Source organism: Pleurodeles waltl, chromosome 6, assembly GCF_031143425.1.
Source record: "Pleurodeles waltl isolate 20211129_DDA chromosome 6, aPleWal1.hap1.20221129, whole genome shotgun sequence".
Taxonomy (NCBI): Eukaryota; Metazoa; Chordata; class Amphibia; order Caudata; family Salamandridae; genus Pleurodeles; species Pleurodeles waltl.
In genome coordinates, this window is record NC_090445.1 from 90,010,236 (window position 1) to 90,033,665 (window position 23,430).

Here is a 23,430-nt window from a genome sequence, read left to right on the forward strand (position 1 = left end):
AATAACCCTTTGTTGATAATTGACAGTACCCATTCATCTGATGTAAATGTTGTGTCATTGATGGTAGAAATGTTGTAGTCTTCCTCCCACAGGATATATGTACTAAGCGGGGATGCTGAGAAAGTCGCTGCTTTGATGAGGTGGAGACACCTCTTGTGGCAGTGGTTTTCCCCCTACCTCTAGAGTGGTTTCCTCTATAGGATCCTTTGAAAGTCCCTCTAGAGTAATATTGATGTCCCTGCTTAAGTTGGGACGTCGTGGCCTCTGATGTTAAGAGTTTAAAACCCCCTCTGAAGTTAGGGCCTGCGAAAGGTAGCCCAAACAGGAGTTGCTTATAAGGCACCCATGGCCTTACCTGTGTCCGAGTCCTTTTTTAATTTTTCTACGGTGGTATCCACCTCTGATCCAAAAAACTGCTGTTTGTTAAACGGCATATTAAGGACCGCCTGCTGTATCTCAGGTTTGAATCCCGAATATCGCAACCAGGCATGCCTCCTGATTATTAGACAATTGTTTATACTCCTAGCGGCGGTGTCTGCTAAATCTAGGGCAGATCTAATCTGGTTGTTGGAAATAGACTGTCCTCCTGCCACTACCTGCTGTGCCCTTTTTTGGTGTTCCAGAGAGATATTGCAGGAACTCCTGCATCTCGTCCCAATGGGCCCTATCATACCTGGCTAAAAGAGCCTGGGAGTTGGCAATTCTCCACTGATTTGTAGCTTGAGTTGCCACTCTATTGCCTGCTACATCAAATTTGTGGCTTTCTTTATCGGGGGTAGGAGCATCCCCGGTGGACTATTTGCCCTCTTTTTTGCTGCACTCACAACAATAGAATCAGATGGCAATTATTGAGTGATGAAGAGTGGATCTCATGTTGCAGCTTTATATTTTTTGTTCACTCAGTGTCAGTACCCTAGCCTTTACTGGCTCTTTAAAAATGTCATCAGCATGTTTTAGCATGCCTAGAAGCATTGGCAGGCATTGGTACCCTTTGTGTGTAGAGGATAGCGTGTTAAATAAAAAATCATCCTCTATGGTATCAGAGTGTAACTGCACACTGTGGTATACCACTGCTCCAAAAATAACCTGAAATTATAGGCCATGGTGTCTTCAGGTGGAGGTGGCCTAGTGGGATATACATCAGGATCGTTAGATGTCATAGGGTCAGGGTCATACAAATCCCATAGATCTACACTAAGTATTGTCACCCAGGTCATCCCCATGTAAGGAAACGGGATTGCGGCGAAAATTGTAGGTGAAAGTGGTGATGGAGTTTCAGGTGGTGGCGAAGTGGGAAGCAACGGAGAATGAGTTTGTGAAGGATGATGTACTGCCTTTGGTTTCTCCTTGTGTTTGAAGATTTTGGCAGGTGAAGGCCCAACTTCTCTTGGAAAGATTGTTTCCTTTTAGCTATAGAAGGAGGAGAGGCAATAACCTTTCCAGTATCCTTATGGTTTTGGATTTTTCCCCTGTTTATGGTCCATCACTTCAAGTATGGGCCTAATGTCTGTGGATTATTTTACAGATGGAGCCTATTTCTTTCCCACAGTTTTGTGCCCCGAAAGCTTGGAGACTGACTGTTTTAATTGAGCCGAGAATGTCGACTTCGGAGCAGGAAGAGGTTTTTTTTTCCAGCTCCAAAGAGGATGTTGTGTGTTTCTGCTCCAAGGTGAAGACGAATGCTTTTCGAGTCGATCCCAAAACAGGTGTGGAAGTCTATTCGGTGGACATAAGATGCATTTTGGTCTTTTACGACGCCGAACCAGAGGGCCAGTCACCGAGATGTAACTTTCGGGTCTTACCATGGCTGGCAAGTAGTGGTGGACCCAAGACCAGTTGTGCTGATTTTTTGGATTGTTTTTGGTGATTGAAGGGGCTGGCGTATTCACGTACTGCACCACTTGAATCACTTGGCTGTCCCCATCGGAGTCATGGTAGGGATCAGAGTCTGCGATGGAAACTGTAGTCTGCGCACCTGTTCCTCACCGAAAATGTCAGGCGTTTGTTAGGGTTGACTTGGATGCCATCTCTAGCTGACGCGCTCTTCGATCCCGCAGTCTCTTCTTGGAGCAGAAGGATCGACACGCCTCACAGGTTTCTTCTTTGTGATCGGGAGAGAGGCAGAAGTTGCACACCGAGTGTTGGTCGGTGTAGAGGAACTTGGCGTGGCACTGGGGGGGGCAGGACTGAAACGGAGTCCGATCCATGAGCCTGTGATGCAGTAGGCCCAAGAAGGGCACGGTCACCGAAAGGGTGTTTAATCGATCCAGACGATACAATCGAATTGAGTGTTGTTAGAAAACGCGTTTGAAAACTATACCGATGTTTAAAGGAGAGATAGAGAAGTTGAGATAGTACCAAACAGATTTACCGAAGCGAGAGGGAACATGTCCGAACCAAACGGAGTAAAGAAAAGAATCTAACAAAAGACTCTATGCCCATGTGCACTATCACCAAGAGTAGTCACCACTCGATCTTGTGACTCGAAAAAGCTTTTTCGAAGAAAAACAACTTGTAACACTCCGAGCACAACACTATATTGCAGACTTATGCAAAGCATGTGAATCTGCAGCTACACATGCCATTGAATATACATTCACAGTAAGTATTAGGAATTAGCATAGATAAACGAGCATTGGCAAGAAATTGCAGAAGATCGCAAGGGCCCTAGAGGGGGGCTAAACCATATACTAAAATAGTAGAATGCAAAGTTAGATCCCTCACCCAACTATGTGGAGTAGTTAGAGGGGAGCTGGAAGAACTCAGAACCCCAAAAGGTGAGTAGCTAGGTGACCCCCAGCGACAGGAGAGTGGAGTTAAGTTACCTGGTCTTCCCAAAGACTAACAAGGGGACTTGGAAAAGGAAGATTGCAAGACCAGGACCAGTCCAGTAGAACCGGATGGTGAATTTCGAGAGAAGAGGACCTGAAAAAAATAAAAATACAAAAACGGGACAGATTCCAGTCCATGCAGAGGTGTCCAGGCGGGGCAGGAGCCACTACTCACCCTTCTGTGGATCAAGATCCAGGTTGACGAGGGACGATGAAGATCAGCTATGGCGCCCAGGAGCTGCAGGCAGGTCCTTGGAGTCGTGCAGATGTACCACGTCGACCGCCGGGTTGCAGATGGTCTGTGGTCAGGAGGACCACCAACAAACCTTGGCAAACAAATCTGGACAGAAGATGATTTGCAAAAAAGAAGAGGACCAACAAGGTCCAGGGGACTAAACCCTTGGAGGGGTGACCGGGCTGACCCTCAGCAGTCGGGAGAGCCAGCACAGCAGTCGTAACCCCCACAGGTAATCCACTGGCAGCAGGTAGAGTAAGTAGCAGTGAGGCCCAGTCAGCACACCTGAAGAGGAGTCCCACATCACTGGAGCGGCAGAAAGGAGACTGGCATTGCAAGGATGAAGTGCTCGTGGCTACTAGGAGTGTTAAGATCCCTTGGAGCAGGAGTCAACAAGTCTTGGTTGCTGCAAGAGTCGCAGAGCACAGGGATTCTGTCCTACAAGGATAGCCAAGGGCTCAGCGTCTTAAGTTGAGCAGAAGGCACAGAGGACCAAGAGGACCACTCAAACACCACCCGTGTTGGAGGATCCATGCAATTTCTGTGGAGAGCAGATCCCAGCAGCCAGGTGTCACTGCTTAGGTGCCTGCGGATGCAGGGGAGTGACTCCTTCACTCTAAGGGAGATTACTTCTTTGGGGCAACTGATGTTTTGCCGACCCCAGAGGATGCACAGCTGTGGAAATGCTGCAATTGCTGGAAGGGGCCGGAGAAACAATGTTGCAAGGTGAGGTAGCATCTGGAGTTGCAGGTTTGTTTGGTTCCTGTGAAGTCCAGCAGCGGTTCCGGGAGCCAGGAGCAGAAGAGGTCATTGCAGAGTCGTCCTGGTGGAGTCTTGCATGCTGCAAGGGAATCCCTAAATAGCCCTGACAGGGGGATTGGTCACTCTGTAGGGTGACCACCTATCAGAGGGGGTTCGACGTCAGTCACCTGTCCTAACCAACCAGATGCTCCCAGGGGCCTCTGCCCATTTTGTTTTCAAGATGGCAGAATCAAGTGGCTACCTAGAGGAGCTCTGGGCACCAGCCCTGCAGTGGTGATGGACATGGGAGTGGTCACTCCCATTTCCTTTGTGTGGTTTCATGCTAGAGCAGGGACCAGGGTTGCCTGGACTGGGGCAAACCTAATTATGCAAGGAGGGCACCAAATGTGCCCTTCAAAGTAAGCCTGTAGCGGCTACAGCTCTCCAGCCTTGTAACACCTATTTCATACCGAGAGGGTGTTGCATCCCCTCTCCCACAGGAAATCCTCTGTTCTGCCTTTCCTTGCTTGTCAAGCAGTGGGAGGGCAGAAACCAGTCTGAGGGGCTGCAGCAGCGTGCGCTTCCCGCAAACCCTGGAAGATTGGTAGGAGCAATACTAGGGGGTCCTCCAAGAAGCCTCCAGAGTGCATGGAATCATGCCACCAATACTGGCATTAGTATTGGGGGTAAGATTCAGACATGTTTGATACCAAAAATTACTAGGTTCGGAGTTACCATTATGTAGCTGGACCACAGGTAGTGAGTAACCTGTGGCCAGTACAAGGGTAAAATGGCTTTTTAAGCACTTACAAAGTTCAGTGCATTGGAACTGGAGTTCGTAGGGGCACCTCTGCTTATGCAGGGGTGACCTCGCACACAGGAACCTGCACCCTGCCCTTTGGGCTAAAAGGGCCTAACACAGGAGGCAACTTAGTGACCTGGTGTAGTGACCAGCAGTGAAAGGGTGCATGCACCTTTTCACACAGGCTACAATGGCAGGCCTGCAGAGACAGTTTGCATGGGCTCCCATGGGTGGCATAATACATGCTGCAGCCCATAGGGGCCCCCTGGTATACTAGTGCCCTGGGTACCTAAGTACAATATAATAGGGACCTACAGGGGTACATCAGTATGCCAATTGTGGTGTGTAAAGGGTACCACAGCTACTAAATTTAGAGGACAGAGCACAATCACTGGGGTCCCCGTTAGCAGGATCCCAATGAAAACAGTGTAAGCACACTGATAAACAGGCAAAAAGTGGGGGCAACCATGCCAAAAAGGGTGAATTTCCTAAACCTAATTCTATTACTAGATGTTACAAGTGAACAGGGAAGCCATCTTAGCTTATGTACTGGGCACTGGTCAAAACTAGTTACCCAGCTACGTAATGGCTTCACTGAAATATATGGTGTTTGGTTTCAAACACCTTGCATTAATAAACCTGTAGTGTAGCCATTTTTAATATAGCTTCATGCACGTTAGTTTAACATACTAGGCCACTGTGCACTTTGCCCTAGATACATTTTATTCAGCCTCGTACTGTTATTTTACAATAACCAGTTTTACGGTCTTGTTTTAATTTCCTTCTATCACACTGTTTAGCTTAGTTCAGCACTGTGTTCTCAAATAATGCATTCTTGATCGCCCTGTGCTTCAGTCAAGGCTACAGTCTGGTACATTGCTGGTAAACGTGGTAGAAGTTTAGTCTCCAGTATTCGTAGAAAATACACATCCTTACGTAGGGACATTTTCTTAGAACATCTGCGTGTTAGTTATAAAAACACTTCCTAGTCCTAGTACACGTCAGAGGGAGATTCCGGCCAGGAAGGATAAGTTACTTACCTGTAAATCCTAGTTCTCTTCCAGGGGTATCCTCATCAAAGTCATAAACATTGAATATTCCCGCCCTTGTGCGGGGACCCCGGAGCATATATATAAAATACATACATATTATCATGTGTAAAACAGCAATGCAGGCTATAATCATAAATAGGCTAAAATGCTTTATTTCTATGCAAGTTTTTTTTTTTTGTTTGTTTTTTATATTATAAAATCACAATAGATCATAAATATCTACCTAAGCCCCCAAAAACTGGACTTAGGGAAGTAAACAGCAGTAAATAGCAGAGAAAAATAGAAAAAACTACATTGAAAAACAATGAAGCATTCTTAGCCAATAGGCTGCATGCAGGTTAGCACAGGAGAACCATAAAAACTTTGGCACCGTGCCTTTAAGACCCTGAGCACCTCCAGTATCCCACCATGCCTCAGGGGTGAAGGAAAGGTGACAGTTGGTTCACAGTTAGGTCAGTACTTTTTTACGGTGACAATCTGTGTAACTGATCAGAAAGATAATCTGTCCTGCACTTCCAGGAGACTTGAGTCCGGGGAGGAGGGTGGGTTGTTTATGACTTTGATGAGGATACCCCTGGAAGAGAACTAGGATTTACAGGTAAGTAACTTATCCTTCTCTTCCAGGGGATCCTCATCAATAGTCATAAACATTGAATAGATTAGCAAGCCCATCCCTAAACTCTGCGGACTGTCTGAAAGAAGTGCAGGAAAAGATATATATTCATGCAAATAGATTTCTAAGAGATGCCTGCCCCACCTGGGCATCCGCTCTTGCATCCGAGTCTAAACAGTAATGCTTAGTAAAGGTATGCACAGACTTCCATGTAGCAGCCTTACAAATCTCGGAAATTGGTACATTGTTAAGGAGGGCAGCAGTAGCCGCTTTTCCCCTTGTGGAATGCGCTTTTGGCCTAGCCAGTAATCTCTTATTAGCCAGTTGGTAAGAGTTAACAATACAAGACACAATCCATCTTGATATCGTTCGTTTAGACGCTGCCTCTCCTGTTCTTAAATGACCATAATTTAGAAACAAATGGTTAGAATGTCTAATCGGTTTTGTTTTGTCCAAATAGAATTTCAGCACTCTTTTCAAGTCTAAAGAGTGCAATGCTTTCTCAGCCGGAGTCTCCGGCTTGGGAAAGAAAGTCGGTAAATATATAGTATGATTGATATGGAATTCTGACACCACCTTCGGAAGGAAAGATGGGTGAGTTCGCAGAACCACTCTATTATCGTGAAAAACCATGTACGGTTCTCTGCAAGACAGAGCCTGAATTTCGCTGACCCTCCTCGCTGAAGTAATGGCCACCAAAAAAGCCGTCTTCCACGTAAGGTGCTGTAAAGAGGCCTTGTGGATAGGTTCAAAAGGAGGGCCCATAAGTTTTGACAGGACTACATTCAGTTCCCATGGAGGAGAAGGTCTCCGAATGGGAGGAAAAACCTTTTTCAAGCCTTCTAAAAAATCCTTGACTACAGGTATCGTAAAGAAGGATTCCTGAGAAGGCGACTTACGATACGCTGTAATTGCAGACAAATGAACCTTAATAGAAGATACCTGCAGACCAGACTTCGCCAGATGAAGTAAATAGGACAGTATGACGTCCTCCTGAGCTCGTATGGGATTTATACCTTGTTGAGAGCACCAGATGTAAAATCTCTTCCACTTAAAAGCGTAAGAACGCCGCGTGGAAGGTCGTTTTGACTCTTTCAAGATGCTCATGCACTCCTGTGAGAGCCCTAGGTGCCCATACTGTAGGAATTCAGGAGCCATGCTGTCAAGCTCAGAGAGGGAAGGTTGGGATGTAGGATTCTGCCTTCCATTCTGCTCAGGAGATCCGGTCTGCACGGCAACCTCCTGTGAGGTCTTTCCGATAAGTTGAGTAGGTCCGTGTACCAGAATTGGCGGGGCCATTGTGGCGCTATCAGAATCATTCTGGTTCTGGAGTTGTAAAATTTGTTGATTACTGCCGGTATGAGGGGAATCGGTGGAAAGGCGTAGAGAAATGTCCCTGACCAGTTGATCAACAGGGCATTCCCTTGAGATCCCGGACGGCAGAACCTGGATGCGAAGTCTGGGCATTTCTTGTTTGTTTCGTCTGCAAAGAGATCCAACTGGGGTCGACCCCATTGACCGAAGATGTCCTCGACGACTTCGTCGTGTAGGACCCAGTCGTGCGCGTCTTCCAGATGTCTGCTCAGGAAATCTGCCTCTACGTTTTGCTGACCTGGCAGGTGTACCGCAGTGATAGACATTCCCCTGGCCAGGAGCCAATGCCATATCGTTTGGGATTCTCGAGACAGAGGTAGTGATCTTGTTCCCCCCTGTTTGTTCAGGTAATACATTGTGGTTGTATTGTCTGTCTGAATTAGGATAGATTTCCCCTGAACCAATGGAGAGAAAGATTTGAGAGCCAGATGGACTGCTCTGAGTTCCAGTAGATTTATGTGATAGTTCTTTTCCTTGTCGGACCACAGACCCTGAGCTTGGAAGGAACCCAGATGAGCACCCCAACCCTGAAGAGACGCATCCGTTACCAGAGTGTCGACTGGAATTGTCTGGTGAAACGGAGAACCTATCGACAGGTGAGGTCTGTGCATCCACCATTGTAGTGATTGAAAAGCCACTGCTGGTAGTCGAACTCTGTCCTCCCAGTGACCAGTCTTTTGGCTCCAATTGTTCTCTAATGCCTCCTGAAGGGGCCTCATGCGTAGCCTGGCATTCGGGACAATGAAGATGCATGAAGCCATGGAGCCCAGAAGCGATGTCACCTGACGAGCTGTAGGTGCATCGGCTGTTAATAGTTGTTGACACTTTCTGTGGATTGATAAAAGTCGTTCCTCCGAAGGATACACTCTTTGGAGCTCTGTGTTTAGTATCGCTCCCAGGTAGTGGAGGTTTTGTGTTGGAATCAAGGTTGACTTGTCGTGGTTGATTTGAAGACCTAGAGACTCGAAAGTTCTTAGAACGATATCTCGATGTTTTCTCGCCTGATCCGGAGATGAGGCCTTCACTAGCCAGTCGTCCAGGTAGGGGTAGACGAATATTTTTTGTCTTCGAAGGTGTGCCGCTACCACTGCTACACATTTTGAAAAGACTCGGGGTGCAGACTTCAGGCCGAATGGAAGGACTCTGAATTGGTAGTGCTGTGACGCTATCTGGAAACGTAAAAATTTCCGATGTTTGGTTGCTATTGGGATGTGAAAATATGCATCCTGTAGGTCGATGGAGCACATCCAGTCTCCCTGATGCAGTTGCGGGACAATCTGGTGAAGGGCTAGCATCCTGAACTTTTGCTTTCTTATGTACTTGTTCAGGAGCCGTAAGTCCAGAATTGGCCTGAAGAGGCCCTGTTGACCTTTTTTCGCCACCAGAAAGTAACGGGAGTACACCCCTTTTCCTTTTTGTGCCGGAGGAACCTTTTCTACAGCTTTCTTTTGTAGGAGTGCGAGAACTTCCTTGCGTAGCAGGCTGAGATGAGAAGGAAAACACCTTGCTGGCGGCAAGTGTGGAGGAGGTTTTTTGAAAAGGAGAGAATAGCCATGTTCGACAATATTGAGCACCCATTTGTCTTTTGTGATGGAGTGCCACTCGCGAAGATGATGCGTAACACTTCCCCCCACCGGAGTGGTGCACAGTGCTGAGGGAAGCAATGCCTCATTGCTTTGATGGTGTCTTTGCTGTAGACTGTCGAGGTCTACTTGACCCTCGGTCTCTTGTGGGTCTACGTGCCTGAAACAGGGGACGTCCCTGTCGTTGTTGTGGCCTCTGAGACCAGTGAGGGGTTTGAACCCTCTGCTGGAATGGTCGTCTGTCATACGGCCTGTACCTCCGCCTGAAGTCTTTTTTACGTTCCAGGCCCACTGCCCTCATCGTGTCGACTTCCGTTTTCATTCGGGCCATCTCTTCATCCGCGTGGGTACCGAACAACGAACTCCCGCTGAATGGGAGGTTCAAAATGCGCTGCTGTGCTTCCTGTTTCAGACCCGTGAGCCGTAGCCAGGAAGACCTCCTAGCGCAGATTCCGTGCGCATACCCATGCGCAGCCAAATCCGCCCCGTCCGCCGCCGCGCTGATGACCTGGTTAGATACTAGGCCCCCTTCCTGCAAGATTTCCTGGAAGTCCTGTCTATCTTCCCTGGGCAACTTTTCTGTAAATCTGTGGAGTGAGTCCCACAGAGAGCGGTCATATCTGCCCAGAAGTGCTGAGGCGCTGGAGACCTTCATAGCAGATGCCGCCGTACCGCACATCTTTCTCCCCAGAGAGTCTAGGTGTCTGCTCTCCTTATCCGGGGGGACTGTGGAAGATGATGCCACAGAGTGTGTTTTTCTGGCTGCGGCTAAGATCACAGAGTCCGGTGGCGGATCCTTCCGCAGGAATAAAGGATCTTGTTCCGGAGCTTTGTATTTCTTTTGAATCCTAGCCGGGGCAGACTTGAGAGTGGCTGGAGACAGAAAAGTGTCCATAGTCGGTTGCAGCAAACCCGGTACTAGTGGCAGCAGTTTTCTCGAGACTGATCTGTGTTGTAGGGTCTCAAAGATAACTGAGGATGAGGTGGCCGGCTCCGGTACCTCAATATTTAGCTTCTGCGCTCCCCTTAGAAGAACCTCATTAAAAGTGGTGATATCATCCACCGGGGAAATCCTAGCAGGTGGAGAATCTGTCAGTGTGGGGGAGTAGCGCCCAACCGACGATCCTGAAGAAGACCAAGAAGGTGATCTTCTGCGTGGTGTTCGTGACCTGGTTCTCCTTCGGGAACGGGACCTGCTCAGAGAGGCTGTAGCAGAGTGTGCAGGTCTTGTGGTCGGCTGACGAGAAGCAGAACGAGCCCGTCCTGCTCTAGCTGTAGGCGATGGCGTTCTCGGTAATGAGGCAGTAGGAGAATACATCCTAGAGTATTGTGAATCCGGGGATGCTGCCGGTCTATTCAGGCTCTCTAACCATCTGGGTGATAGAGTGATGGGAGAAACATGCCCCGATGCTCTGGAATTGGATGATGCACTCCTTATAGAGACCACCGGTGAGGGAGCTTTGTCCGCTGGCTCTACTGCCTGTGACACAGCTGAAGGTTTTGTCGACGTCGATTGTATCCTCGACGTCGAAGGTTGCGATGGCTGGTCTGTTCTCGACGAAGGTCTTGACGTCTGAGGTCTTGCCGTCGAGTGTCTTGACGCCGATCGCCTATCGCGGGACCTGGACCTACTCGCCGTCGTGTGTCTCGACGTTGAGTGGCGAGTGGTCGACGGCGGATGTTCATGCCGTCGAGGTGTTTTTGGTGTCGTGTCCTTCGACGCCAAGGGGTGAGACGTTCGACGGCGAACGGGAGCGCCGGAGAAGGCTCGACGCCGAACGGCGGCCTGCCGTCGACGGAGATGTACCCCTGTGTCCATGCTTCGACGTTTTGTCCCTCGACGTCGGTCTGGGCGCCGTCGACGGCGATCTATGCCGGTGAGACGGTGGTGCCGATGACGTCGATGGAGAACAAACAGGCACAATCCTACCTGTCGACGTCGATCGGGCCATTCCTTCTGCTGTAGGTCTGGGAAGTGAAGAGGATGTTGACTTTTTCCTCTCCTGAAGCCCATGTAGCCTGATCTTCTCTCTGTCTTTGAGAGTCCTCCTTGACATGTTCTTACAATACTTGCAGGTGTCAGGACAGTGACTCTGTGGCAGGCAGACAATACACAGAGTGTGGGTCTGACTGGGCTTTCTTCTTCCCACAAGAAGGACATTTTACAAAAAGAGATGGCATTTTCAGTCAAAAAAAGACTTCCAAACTCAGACAAAAGATGTTATCTGTCGAGTAAACAGGAAAAACACTATTTTTAAGGATTTTTCTGAAGAAAAACTCAGAAAAACTGAGAGCTCAATGCTCCAGGATCCTCTCAGAAGAAGCCGGAAAAAAGAACTGGCCTAACTGTGAACCAACTGTCACCTTCCCTTCACCCCTGAGGCATGGTGGGATACTGGAGGTGCTCAGGGTCTTAAAGGCACGGTGCCAAAGTTTTTATGGTTCTCCTGTGCTAACCTGCATGCAGCCTATTGGCTAAGAATGCTTCATTGTTTTTCAATGTAGTTTTTTCTATTTTTCTCTGCTATTTACTGCTGTTTACTTCCCTAAGTCCAGTTTTTGGGGGCTTAGGTAGATATTTATGATCTATTGTGATTTTATAATATAAAAAAAAAAAAACTTGCATAGAAATAAAGCATTTTAGCCTATTTATGATTATAGCCTGCATTGCTGTTTTACACATGATAATATGTATGTATTTTATATATATGCTCCGGGGTCCCCGCACAAGGGCGGGAATATTCAATGTTTATGACTTTGATGAGGATCCCCTGGAAGAGAACCTACAACTAGATGCGGACTGCCCGTTGCAGATGCTGATGCAGATTACAGGCCTTTGCTCAGGTATGAGGGTTGATGTCCTCCTGGGGGAACCTGAAAGGCAGGCTTAGAGCTTCACATGCTGTGCTCAGAATATAATTTAGAGAGAACATAATCTAGTGGCACTATGATAGCCTTATTCTTGTGCTTCACTCTCATCGTTACTATTTCAATCTTATTGTGGTTGTGTACTTCTGGTTATTGCAGCTCACGCTTTGCTATCTAAAATGCAGTCGTTTTATTAAACCAATCTTTAAAACTTAAACTGCCTTTGTCATTTCTATATGGGACCGCACTGTGTATGAGAGAACCGGTTGTGACCTGAGTGACCACGACTTCTCTGGGAAGTGCTAGGATGTCATGCGCTCTGCTGCCCAATTGTCTCTTCCCTTTGGGAGAGATGAGGCACTGCTAGTTAGCCGGAGCAAAACCCAGATTTGGAGTGACAAGGGTCCTTCGCCGTGGGTCAGACTTAGTCCCCCACACTACGAACGATCTTGCCGCTCAAAATCCAGTAGTCTCATTAGGATAATGAGAGCCTACGCGACAAACCCACACTGATTCCAGTGATGAATTTATTAATACATGCACTAAATGGGTACCTTACAGGTACCCCCTGAGCCCTCTAGTGTGCTTGCTGACTGGTCCTGTCCAGGCTGCCACCACAGAAGAGTTTTTGACCCCCTAGTAGGTAAAACTCCCACTCTGGGGTCGGAAATGATGCCTGCTCTGGCGATGTTTACCCTCCTCCAGCAGAAAGGCTAGTAAATTAGCATGTCAAGAAAGGGAGCTTCAAGAAGCACACCACCTTAGATATGTGAGCCTGGCTTCCCCCTTACCTGGAGGATGCCACCCCCTGCCCTGATGCCCATTTGGCACCAGGACAGGCAGGAAATTACCTATACTAAGAGGCGTGTTACACCTCTAGGCTAGTCACACCCCTAAGGTGGGATACCTGAAGTGAACACAAATTAGGATTTCACCATCTTGGATGTGGTGAATTTAGAAACTCCGTGTGCGCTGCCCACTCCCCACAGGAAGTGGCCATTTAGGGGGTGTAGTGACCGGTAAGCCCAATGGCTACTACACTTCACTCCCCTTAACGCCCCTAAATTGAGTATTTAGGAGGCCCCCCTCACACCACTAAATGAAATTAGTTTGCCTGGCAAAGGAAGGAGAACAAAGAAGAGCCCACAACGTGAGAACTGAAGAGCAGCAACTGACTTAGCTCCAACCCCAACAGCCTGCCTGCTTTCCCCAGCAACTGCATGGACCCAGCTCATCCAGAAAGCAGAGTGTCCTCAAAGAGCTGTGGAGGAGTGACCCACAACTTTAACTGGCCAGCAACATCTCTGGAGCAGAGGGGTTGTCTCACTCCACGTTTGTAGGCATCAAAAGGACTGAAACCAGAGCCTCTGCCAACATGACCACACCGAACAAAGCCTCCCTGTACACAAGCCGCACTGCCTGAGTTGCCATGAACAGACAGTGTCCCTAAGTCAGAGACCCTAAAGAGCTGAGCCCCATCCTGGGTGTAGCCAGACCGGCCACACCTATAACCACCTGCAGTATGTGTCTGCAGAAGAAGGTACTGCGAGAACCTCTTGAACACCATGACCAGACGCCTGAAAGCTCCAATGCAGTTGTGCCCCACAGCCAGAGGAGTAGTGGACAAATAGGGTCCCAAGACCCTTTACAGCTGAGCCCCCCTTTGGGTTTGGCTGGACTGGTCGCCCAAGTCCACAACCGCAGCCTGTTTTCATAGGCTATCACAAACTGAGAGTCTGTCCCACTGCGTGAACCTGCAGGAAACAATCACTTCTGCAGCTGAGCCCTACAGTCCGTGTTCCAGTGAACCTGCGGTGTCCAGACATGCCAGAGCCTTTACAGGACTGAGCCACCCCACTCCACCTCCACGTGGATTCACCCAGACTGGCCCCCCCAGTCCCTTCCTGCAGCTTCTGTCTCAGGACCTTTTTCCCCAATTAAAACAACGGGGCACCCAACGGGGAAAAGCACCTCTGTGCCTGGACACCCCAGTGCCCTCTGATGTGACCGGTTGGTGCTGCCTTGGACTTTGCCCCATACTTACCTTAACTCTTTAAGATTGGTCCTATAAGTCCCTGCTAAGTACCCATATGCAAATTATGTGCCTTTTCCCATAGGATAACATTACGGCATTAGAGTCAATAAAGTGTATTTACTCCATTCTTCAAAACTGCTTGAACTTGAAAAGTACTTATCTAATAACTAAGTTCTTGGAGTAAAAAAAATACATACAAATATGCTTTACTTTTCTAAATTGGTCTCAAGTTTCTTCCTGAGTGTGTGTCCCATTTACTGACTGTATTTGTTTAACAAAGGTTTAACACCGCCCTCGGATAAGCGTAAACTGCTAACCCACACTACCACAAAAAAGCATAATATTTTTTGCCTCCATCTACCAACAAGGGTTGTCTGCTCTATCTGCAAAGTGTACCCCTACTTTGGCTTTGCATAGATAGCAAGCTTCCTACAAGCACCTCTGTCAAGACATTTGACCTCAACCGGGGCAGCTGAAGGTCCAGGACCTCAGCCTCCCTCAGGACTACCACTGGAAAGGAAGCCCCTACCTCCGCAGCCACTGTGGGAGGAGAGAGGAGGCCACTGTCTGGAGAGACAACCAGAGCATTGGCATCAGCCAGGTCCTCATATCAGGTGTGGCAGGCCACAGACTCTGTTAGGGACTCCGAATAGCCACAGGGATCCCCTTCATTAGTGTTACTCAGAAGGTCCTTCAGGAAAATAGGGCTCTATCTCCAGTTCAGGCTGCGTGGTCCTGCTCCATAATGAAGTTGGGAGTAGGGTTGGGGTCGGCGCCTCCGATGGGAGTCTGCAGTGCGGGGGAACAACAACACTGGAACAGTCCCTGAAGGGAAAGGTGTCAACGCTGGGGCCGATCTAAATCCACAACGCATCATGAAGGCCAACTCCTGCCCACAGAGGTCCTGCCAGTGGAGTTTCAGTCTGAGTCCCTCCCGAACCCATGGAGCCTGAAGGTGCTCCGGAAGGGTCCATCTGCACAAAAGAGGCTAAAAAAAAATACTCAACTTTGGGGGGGAAGAGGAGGCGAGGCCTGGATTTGTAGAGCTGTTTCTGTGCCTCGTCTGATGAATGGGACCAGCACGGAGAAGTCAAAATGCTTCAACTTCTTGGACTTGTGGGACACACTAAAAAGCATAATAAATCACATCTTTCTCTTTCATTACAAGCTTTCAATATTTATATACGTGTTTTGTTAGCGCCTCCTTTCTCCTCGTGGCCGGTTTCTCTTGCCACCCCGGGATCTCTTGGTATATGTTCAATACCATAAAAGTTAAAGGATTTGCTGGCCCCATGTGCCTGACAAGTTTTCATGTGTACCACAATCGGATCTCTCTCATCATCATGTTTAAGGGCTCTTACATGTTCACTGATCCTTATCCTAAGGGGGCGAATCGGTCTGATGAAGTCCGCAGGTTACTTCTCAAGACGAAACATGTGTTGGCTGTGTCAAAACTAAAATTATCATCTGGCACATACAGAAGGACTGTAATTTTGTTTGTCTGGATTAAACTGGAATACTGGCTGAACCCATAAAAGGGATGAATTGTTGTACTTCAATATGCAATAATATTGGATTTAATTAGGATACGTTGATTTGGATTTTTTTTTTTCCCTAATAAAAAACACAAATATACATATTGAAAACTTTTAATGAAAGACAAAGATATGATTTATTATGCTCTTTAGCATGTGCCTTAAATGTGGATTGTCTGTCAGTCATAGACTGTTCAGGTTTTTGGGAGGAGGGTGTTTTCCCTTACAAGAGCACTTATTTGATAACATCATTGTTAATACGTTGTCAACTGGGTCTTAGAGCACCAGGTTTTCCAATAAAAACACCCCTCATACGTATTGTTCTTGTGGGACTTAACTGAAGAACTCCAGGATCGTGACGATGACTAGCGCAAGCAACTTAGAAAGTAGTCCTGGGGTCCTGCTAATGGGACCTGCAATGGAATGGAGTTGGCAAAGCGAGCAGCCAGAACCTTCATGGCCTGCTCGTGGAGGGCCTTTAGATTCAAGGCTCAAAAAATCTACCTGACCACTCAATTCCACTCGACCATTCTGGCGAGTGGACAAAGAACAGGTGTTCTGTTTAGTCAAACTGAATTGGCAATTAAAATGCCTTTAAATCTCATTCTTTAGACATTTGCTCTGTATTCAGAGACAGGTCAAAAGTCAGTTTGTCGCCTTGCAATGCAAATGCTTTTCCTTGTGACTGCAGAGTTCCAGGATTTTGTAAGGTGAACTGTGTGACCTATGTGAAATGAAAGGCTTTTGGTACCTGGTTTTCCCTAACACACAACATTTATATAACTAAGTGAACTTTACAAACATTTCAAAATAGATTTCAGTCGCTGTGAACGACCATTTTTTGTACTTGTGTGATGAAAAAAATAGGATAAAAAAAAGTAAGAACACTATAATTGGTGATGTACAAATGATAAATGTTTTCTGAAACCCAATTTTCACAGATTATTGTTAATACACTATATCTTTTTATCAGTAAAGCTGCAAGTTAGTGGGAAGGTTTAAATTTCTTGGAAATTTACTGTCTGTAAAAGACGGTGCGCTCCCACATCATGCTTTAGTAATATATTTATTAAAAGTGAGTGTTTAAACAACTGAAAAACACTCCTGCTCTGATGGTAAAGCTATAAGTAAACTAAGAGGCAAGTCATGAATGGATCATGTGTACCCTATATGTGGGCTAGGTTTATTATACATGGAGCAAACGTTTAGTGTATTTAATCAAACAAAAGAGGACTTTTATTTTTTTTTAACAGCAGAAATGCTGAACTCACATATTTGAAGGTGCACTCATATTTGAGAATGAAGAAAAAGGTGACTGTAAAATACAATATTTGCCTAGGATCACACAATTTGAGACCCATTTCCGGGTCAAGTACTTTACAGTTAGGTCAAGTAGATTATTCAAGCTACTCGACCTGCAGGTCTAGTAACATTTTTATGATTTTGAGGCTTGAGATTCATAGTCCGGCAATCCATGCAGCCTTGGAATCGGGGCCCAATTTAAGGCACCACAGACACATCAAGTGAGGTTATGTGACAGACATTTGCCTGTGACAGGCACCACAAGGATTGAATCCGTTTTTTTTTATTTTTTATTTTTTTAGAGACACTAAAACCAGTGGGGCAAAAAAGGCAAACCGGTCGTATTTGACAAAAAAAAATAAAAAATAAAATAAATAAACTTTCGGGAGCTCTTTCGAATCAGCATGGAAAAGAAACTGAGGTCAGGGCTTTGGTGTGCCACCCATATAGGCACTGCACATCACTTCCAGTGCGGCTAATGCCAATGAAGCTGCTTGGAAACGAATAACTTACCAGCTCGCAAGGGTACTTGCCAAAAAATTCCAGATCCAATCTGACACCGGGAATATTCTAAGGCAAGGAAACTGCGGCTAGAAGTCTCTATCAGATCAAATAAAAAAAATTATGTCCCCTACAAAACACGTGTCAGCTGCCTGTATTTCTTCTGGAATAAAAAACATCTCAATCTATTAGTGTACTGTGTTATTCTAATATATCTAAACATTTGTACTTGGTGGTATTGGACAATTTTGAGGACATTTGTGAGATGCTCCAGGTAGAGATTTTTGGTTGTGCAGGGGTTTTCTCTACACTTGTTGGACACTGCTTTGGTGGATCAGGGTCACTACCGGTTAAGCATTTTATCTAAAGTTGCTGTTAATACTTGGCACTTGTGGGAAGTGTGGCAACTTCTATACCACAGCCACCCATTCCACTGTCATTTCGTACTGTGAAACCTTGATTGAGGCAGCAGGTGGATCCCAGGAGCTTAACCTGGGCCTCTACCAAAACCTTAAGCTGGCACAACTTAAGGCCCTCTGCCAAGAATGGAAACTTGCCATGGGGTCTAAGCCCACAAAAGCCCATCTGCAGCAGCTACTTGCAGAAAGTGATAGAGCCATGGCAAGGAAAGGAGCCACTCACGAGGAGGATGTGGAAGAGGATGATGAATCCCTCCACAACTCCACTGACAGCAACACCACTGGGAGCATTTCTGATAGAACCCGGGGAAATGGAAATAGTGAAGATACTGAGCTTCAAAAGCTAGTTAAGAGGATAGAATTAGAGGCTAAACTCTTAGCTATAAAAAAAAGAGCCGAGATGAGCCTAGGACCCATCTCTGGTGGTAGCAAAATCTTAAATAGGGAGAAGAAGCAGCTTTTGACCCAAAGATCCCCAAAGGGATTGTCCTTATATGTAGAAGGTGATGATATCACCAAATGGTTTACAGCCTTTGAGAGTGCTTGTAAAATGAGAAAGCTCAACCAAACTTAATGGGGGTCTCTACTCTAGGAGCTGCTTTCAGGAAAGTGTAGGGCTAGACTCTGGACACTTGACGAGGCAGATGCGGAGTCCTATGACCTAATGAAGGATACTCTTGATTGAAGGATTTGGACTAAGAACTGAAGAGTGCAGGGTACATTTTGCTGACTTCTCAGTCGAGACACTGGGTGGCTGGTTAAAAGTGAACCAGGCGCACGACTAAAATGGGCTTTATAATCTTTTTATGAAAGACCATCTGTTAAGTAACTATTTCAGAAAAATTGCATCAATACCTGCTAGACCTAGGTCCAATTTTTACCCAAGAATTGGGAAAGAAGGCAGACCACTGGGTCAAGATTATGGTATCCAAGACAACAAAGCAGGGGTGACCAAAAAAAAAAAAAAAAAAAAAAAAAAAAAAAAAAAATGGGGTTTCTAAGGACCCCCCTCTCCCAACAAAGGGAAAGATGGTGACCAGTCTAAAGATAAAAACAAAGACTCTTCTATAGGCCACCAAAAACCTGTTGAGGAGGGTGGGCCCCAAGACACAACAGACCAAGGGTGGGTACCAAGGTTACAACTGGGACACCAAGAAGGCTTAGTGCCTTAATTGAAAAGCCAATGGGCACCAAACTGGAGACACTGTCTGTCCCAAACAGAATCCCCCTAGTGCACCTGCAGCTCCTGCTGCAGTGGTAAGTTTCCAGGCGGGATCCCAGGTGTGCCTTGACCATGTCAGAGAGCACACAGAAGCAACTTTAGTCTTTGAGAGTGCTGCTGGAGTCTGGAATAAAGGCCCAGCGCTCCAAGAGAAAAGGCAAGAAGTCTAGAAACCCACCTTCTGATTAGCCACAAGCACAGGTCCCCTCTATTCAGGGAGAATACCTGTCAGCCCTTGAGCTAACTGAGCCCCAGGAACTTGGGACTTACAGGGCAGAGCTCATGGGCCCAGGGCCCCCCCCCCCTCCCCCCCCCCTCTAGGAAAGAGCTGTGCCAAGAACAGAGAACCTGTCCCACTCTTGAAAGCCTGAGATAGCAAGCTGCTGACCAGGAAAAGGGAGAGGTCAGTGGCTCCCACAGAACCTAGAACCTATTTGGAGGAAGGGCTCCAGTATACAGAGGCCAGAGACCCCAAACCTGGTGCCAGTCGGAGAGTAGTAGTGCCTCAAAAGTAAAGAGTTTCTCATCACATTAGCACAACATCCCCCTAGCTGGACATCTTGCCCAGACCAAAACCTGGAGTAGGTTAGTCCCTCACTTTTACTGGCCAGCTCTGTCCCAGAAGGTGAAGGAGGATTCACAGCACAACCCCCACAACACTGTCCTAACAATGCCTCCATAGCACTGTCCTTATACTTTGAATTATTCACTGGACATATCAGTTTGTACTTTCAGATAGCTTTTTTCCCCTTACCAGTCCTTGCTCACTCATCTGGGCTCCTCCTGACCTGCACCCTAAGCTGACACCTCTTGCAGGTGGATTTGAGGGTGGACAGCCAAAAAAACAGTTTCCCATGGTCACAGGGCCATCTTCCGCCGCACAATAGACCTCCTCCTCGGACGGAGATGACGCCCAACTGCCACCAGTCTAGCTGCTCGCAGGTCCTTAAACTAGTCACCAAAATGTTGAAGTTAGAGGGCAGGGTCCTCATACTGGAGTATGGGAACACTCAGGTAGAAAGCAAGTTCTTTATTTCATGTTAGGCCATTAGGTTACAGCAACAGCAGGTAGGTCTGATCAGGGCTTTATCCTCCTCCTCCCTATCTCCTGGCTTCCACTCCACACACCCAAATTGTTAAATTTTTCACCCTCAGCATTCTAGACACCAGCTCATAGATACAGAGAATGGAGACGCAGAATGCATGTTAGTTAAAAGCAGCACAGAAAATAACATTTTACTTGAGAAAAACTCACAATCCAGGGAGCCAGACTGCTACAAGGACCATAAATTCAATTAACTTTAATCTAGGTCACCTGCAATAATCAAGTTATGAATACTTTATTTCAGGCATAGAACTAATGAGACCTAAAATAATGGGACGAAGCCCACTTATTAATCAACCTTCACAAAAAGGCTGTGCTCAGCTTTTAAACATCCTGTGATTTACTTACACACATACAACCAAAAAACATTTGTGCTCTCACCCTCTGAGGGGTCAGAGACCTGCCTGTTGGTGGCAGGCTAGTTAAAACTAGTCAGCCAGTACATGGTAGGTTTTTCAAGGGGACCTCTAAGGTGCCCTTTGGGTGCATGTATAAATAAATACATCACTGGCATCAGTGAGGGTTAATGAACACGAGATGTTTGATACCAAAAATCCCTACTTTCTGTTAAGGGATATTATGGTACATCACTAAAATCACTGCAATCTTCGTACAGAACCATAATACCCCGCACTAACAAAATATACCAAATTCCGTGGAAAAACGAATGTTCACAGGATTTGCGCTTATGATGCAAAACAGCAAACATCAACTGTTGCCAATTTTGGTTTCCTGGAAGCTCATGACTATATGCAAGAAACAAAAACGTATCTCTTTGCTATCCATGAGGGTGCTGTTCATGACTAACCTCAGGAGGTGGAGGCTTGATGGTGACAGGATGGGAGGTTCTGCGAGGAGGGGACAGCTTAGGTTGCACTTGCTGATGGACAGTGTTGTAGTATGTGACACCACCATAAACTTGAGACTGCGCCTGTGGAGAAAGTAATAAATGTGGTTATGCTAGTAACTAATATGTTCTATCTCAGACTAGTACAGTATGGTCACCAGAATGAAAAGACAAGACGTCAAATGATGTTCTTTATTTTCATTATCAACATGTCAAGTAATGGTCAATTGCATAAACTTACTGCCAAACATTTTCTGGTACAGCAGACACCCCCAAGTTGGGAAATCTATTGTAATTGGCAATTCTCCCAGCATAAAATCAAGCACCCAACAGTGGTTTGAAGCGTCCTACTATTTTCTGTAGTATCAAGAGCATTACAGTTCTATTGAACCTGAATTATGTGAATGACTGCTTCAAGAATGATGTGTGCTCCCTTCTTTATGCTATTTGTTCTGGTTTCAAATGCTGCCTTTCTTCATGTTATTTATGCTAGAGCAGAAAGTGTGTGATGCAGGTCTGCTTCCACTTTCTAATGGTTTCCAGCAGCAGATGCTGGGCCTGTGATCATGATCTGTGTGAGGTTTTCGGGCCTACCACATCATGACCTATGGGAGACAGATTTAGTTCTTAATGACTTATCGCCAGCACCACGACTGGTGGCTCTGTGGTACGAAACTGCTACTTACATATAATTCCCTGAAATCATCCAAACCACTTTGCCCTCATTAAAAACCTAGAGAAAGGCACCAAGGAAACTGCAGTGTTCCTTCAACACCATTTCTTCCTGGCCAAGCAGAAAAGAAGCATAACAGACTATTCTGGCACAGAGCTGCCACACAAGAGGCAATGAGCAATGGCAGCATATCACATCTATCCCAGCGCTATGAGGAATTGTGAACAAAGTTCTGGGACAGATGTAAGCTGCCATCTAAACTACTGTGTTAAAAACAACAGATCTGAGTGAGCAATTTACATCTGCCCCAGTACAATGCTCTGTTGTTAACACTGTACTGGGACACAGAGGAAATGGTCTGTGGCTTGCAATGTTTGCCAGGCAATGGACAACTGAGTTGTAAGTAAAGCCCCACACCTTGGCAATGCAGGGGGAGGGGAGAAACGTACCTACCAAGGTGGGGCAAAACCAGGGGTGGGGAGGATGGAGTGTAGGTCTCCCATCGAATAGGGCAGTGTGGTTGAGAGGATGAGGCATGGGAGCATGGCAATGTGATTGGAGTTAAATATCCTCAAAGCTTTCCAACCACAAATCACACATAAAACAGTGTTGAATAAGGGAAGACAACATAACCATAATGTATTATCTGCAAACCAATTGAGGGGGGGGGGAATGGGCAATGCACAATCATATTCAACTACTAGCAGAGTATATCCCAGGGAAACACAACCAACTAGTGGACCTCTTATGCAGGATGCAGCAACAAATACACAAATGGGAGATTTGCCCATAAGTGATTCAACACTACTTCCAGATGTGGGGAACCCTAGACATAGACCTTCTCCACAAGTAGAAACGCAAAATGCCCAAACTTCGCATCCTGGTACCCCACACTCTCAATTCAAGGGCAGTGCTCTATGGATCAATTGGTCAGGGATATTTGCTTACACTTTCCCCCCCTCTCCCACTAATTCCATTTCTGGTCAACAAGATCCGTCACACCTCCCTCACTATCATACTCAGCACCCACGTGGGCACTTCAACACTGGTACAGAACACTGTTGGATCTGTCTGTAGTACCACATCAGAAGCTTCCAAACAGACCGGACCTATTGACTCAAAACAAAGGTCAAATCAGGCATCCCAATCCCAGTATGCTCAACCTGGCGATTTGGCTCCTGAGGTCACAGAATTTGGCTATCTACGGCTTCCATCTCAATGTATGGATATTCTAAAGAAAGAACGTAAACCTACAAGTAGGTAGTTTTATGCAGTTAAATGGAAACGTTTCGTAAATTCTTGTCAACCCATTAACTCACTTAAAGTGTCAGTACAGGATATGGTCTGTGATTTGCTCCGTTTACAAAAAGCCAATCTTGTATACTCATCTAGTAAAATTCATTTAACAGCAATAGTTGCCTACCTCCAAAACAGACACCATACTTCTCTGTTTAGGATTCCTGCCATAAAAGCTTTTATGGAGGACCTTAAAATAATTATTCCACCTAGAGCTCCAGCAGCTCCTGCCTGGAATCTTAACATCGTGCTCACAAGGCTTATGGGTCCACCATTTGAACCAATGCATGTTTGCACTCTTCAATTTCTCTCATGGAAGGTTGCTTTTCTAGTAGCAATGACTTCATTAAAAAGTGTTAGTGAAATTCAGGCATTCACTTTAGAAGAACCTTTCTT

General features: G+C 46.4%; 1 protein-coding gene across 1 annotated transcript in view; it reads right to left on the reverse strand.

Annotated features, from left to right (window-relative positions):
* The window catches only part of CASC3 (CASC3 exon junction complex subunit), a 352,838-nt gene that overhangs the window by 68,904 nt on the left and 260,504 nt on the right, over nt 1–23,430 (reverse strand). The window contains exon 12 of the mRNA XM_069237412.1: nt 21,027–21,149. Within this exon, the coding sequence (XP_069093513.1) occupies nt 21,027–21,149 (123 nt within the window). The remainder of the gene's footprint in view (nt 1–21,026; nt 21,150–23,430) is intronic.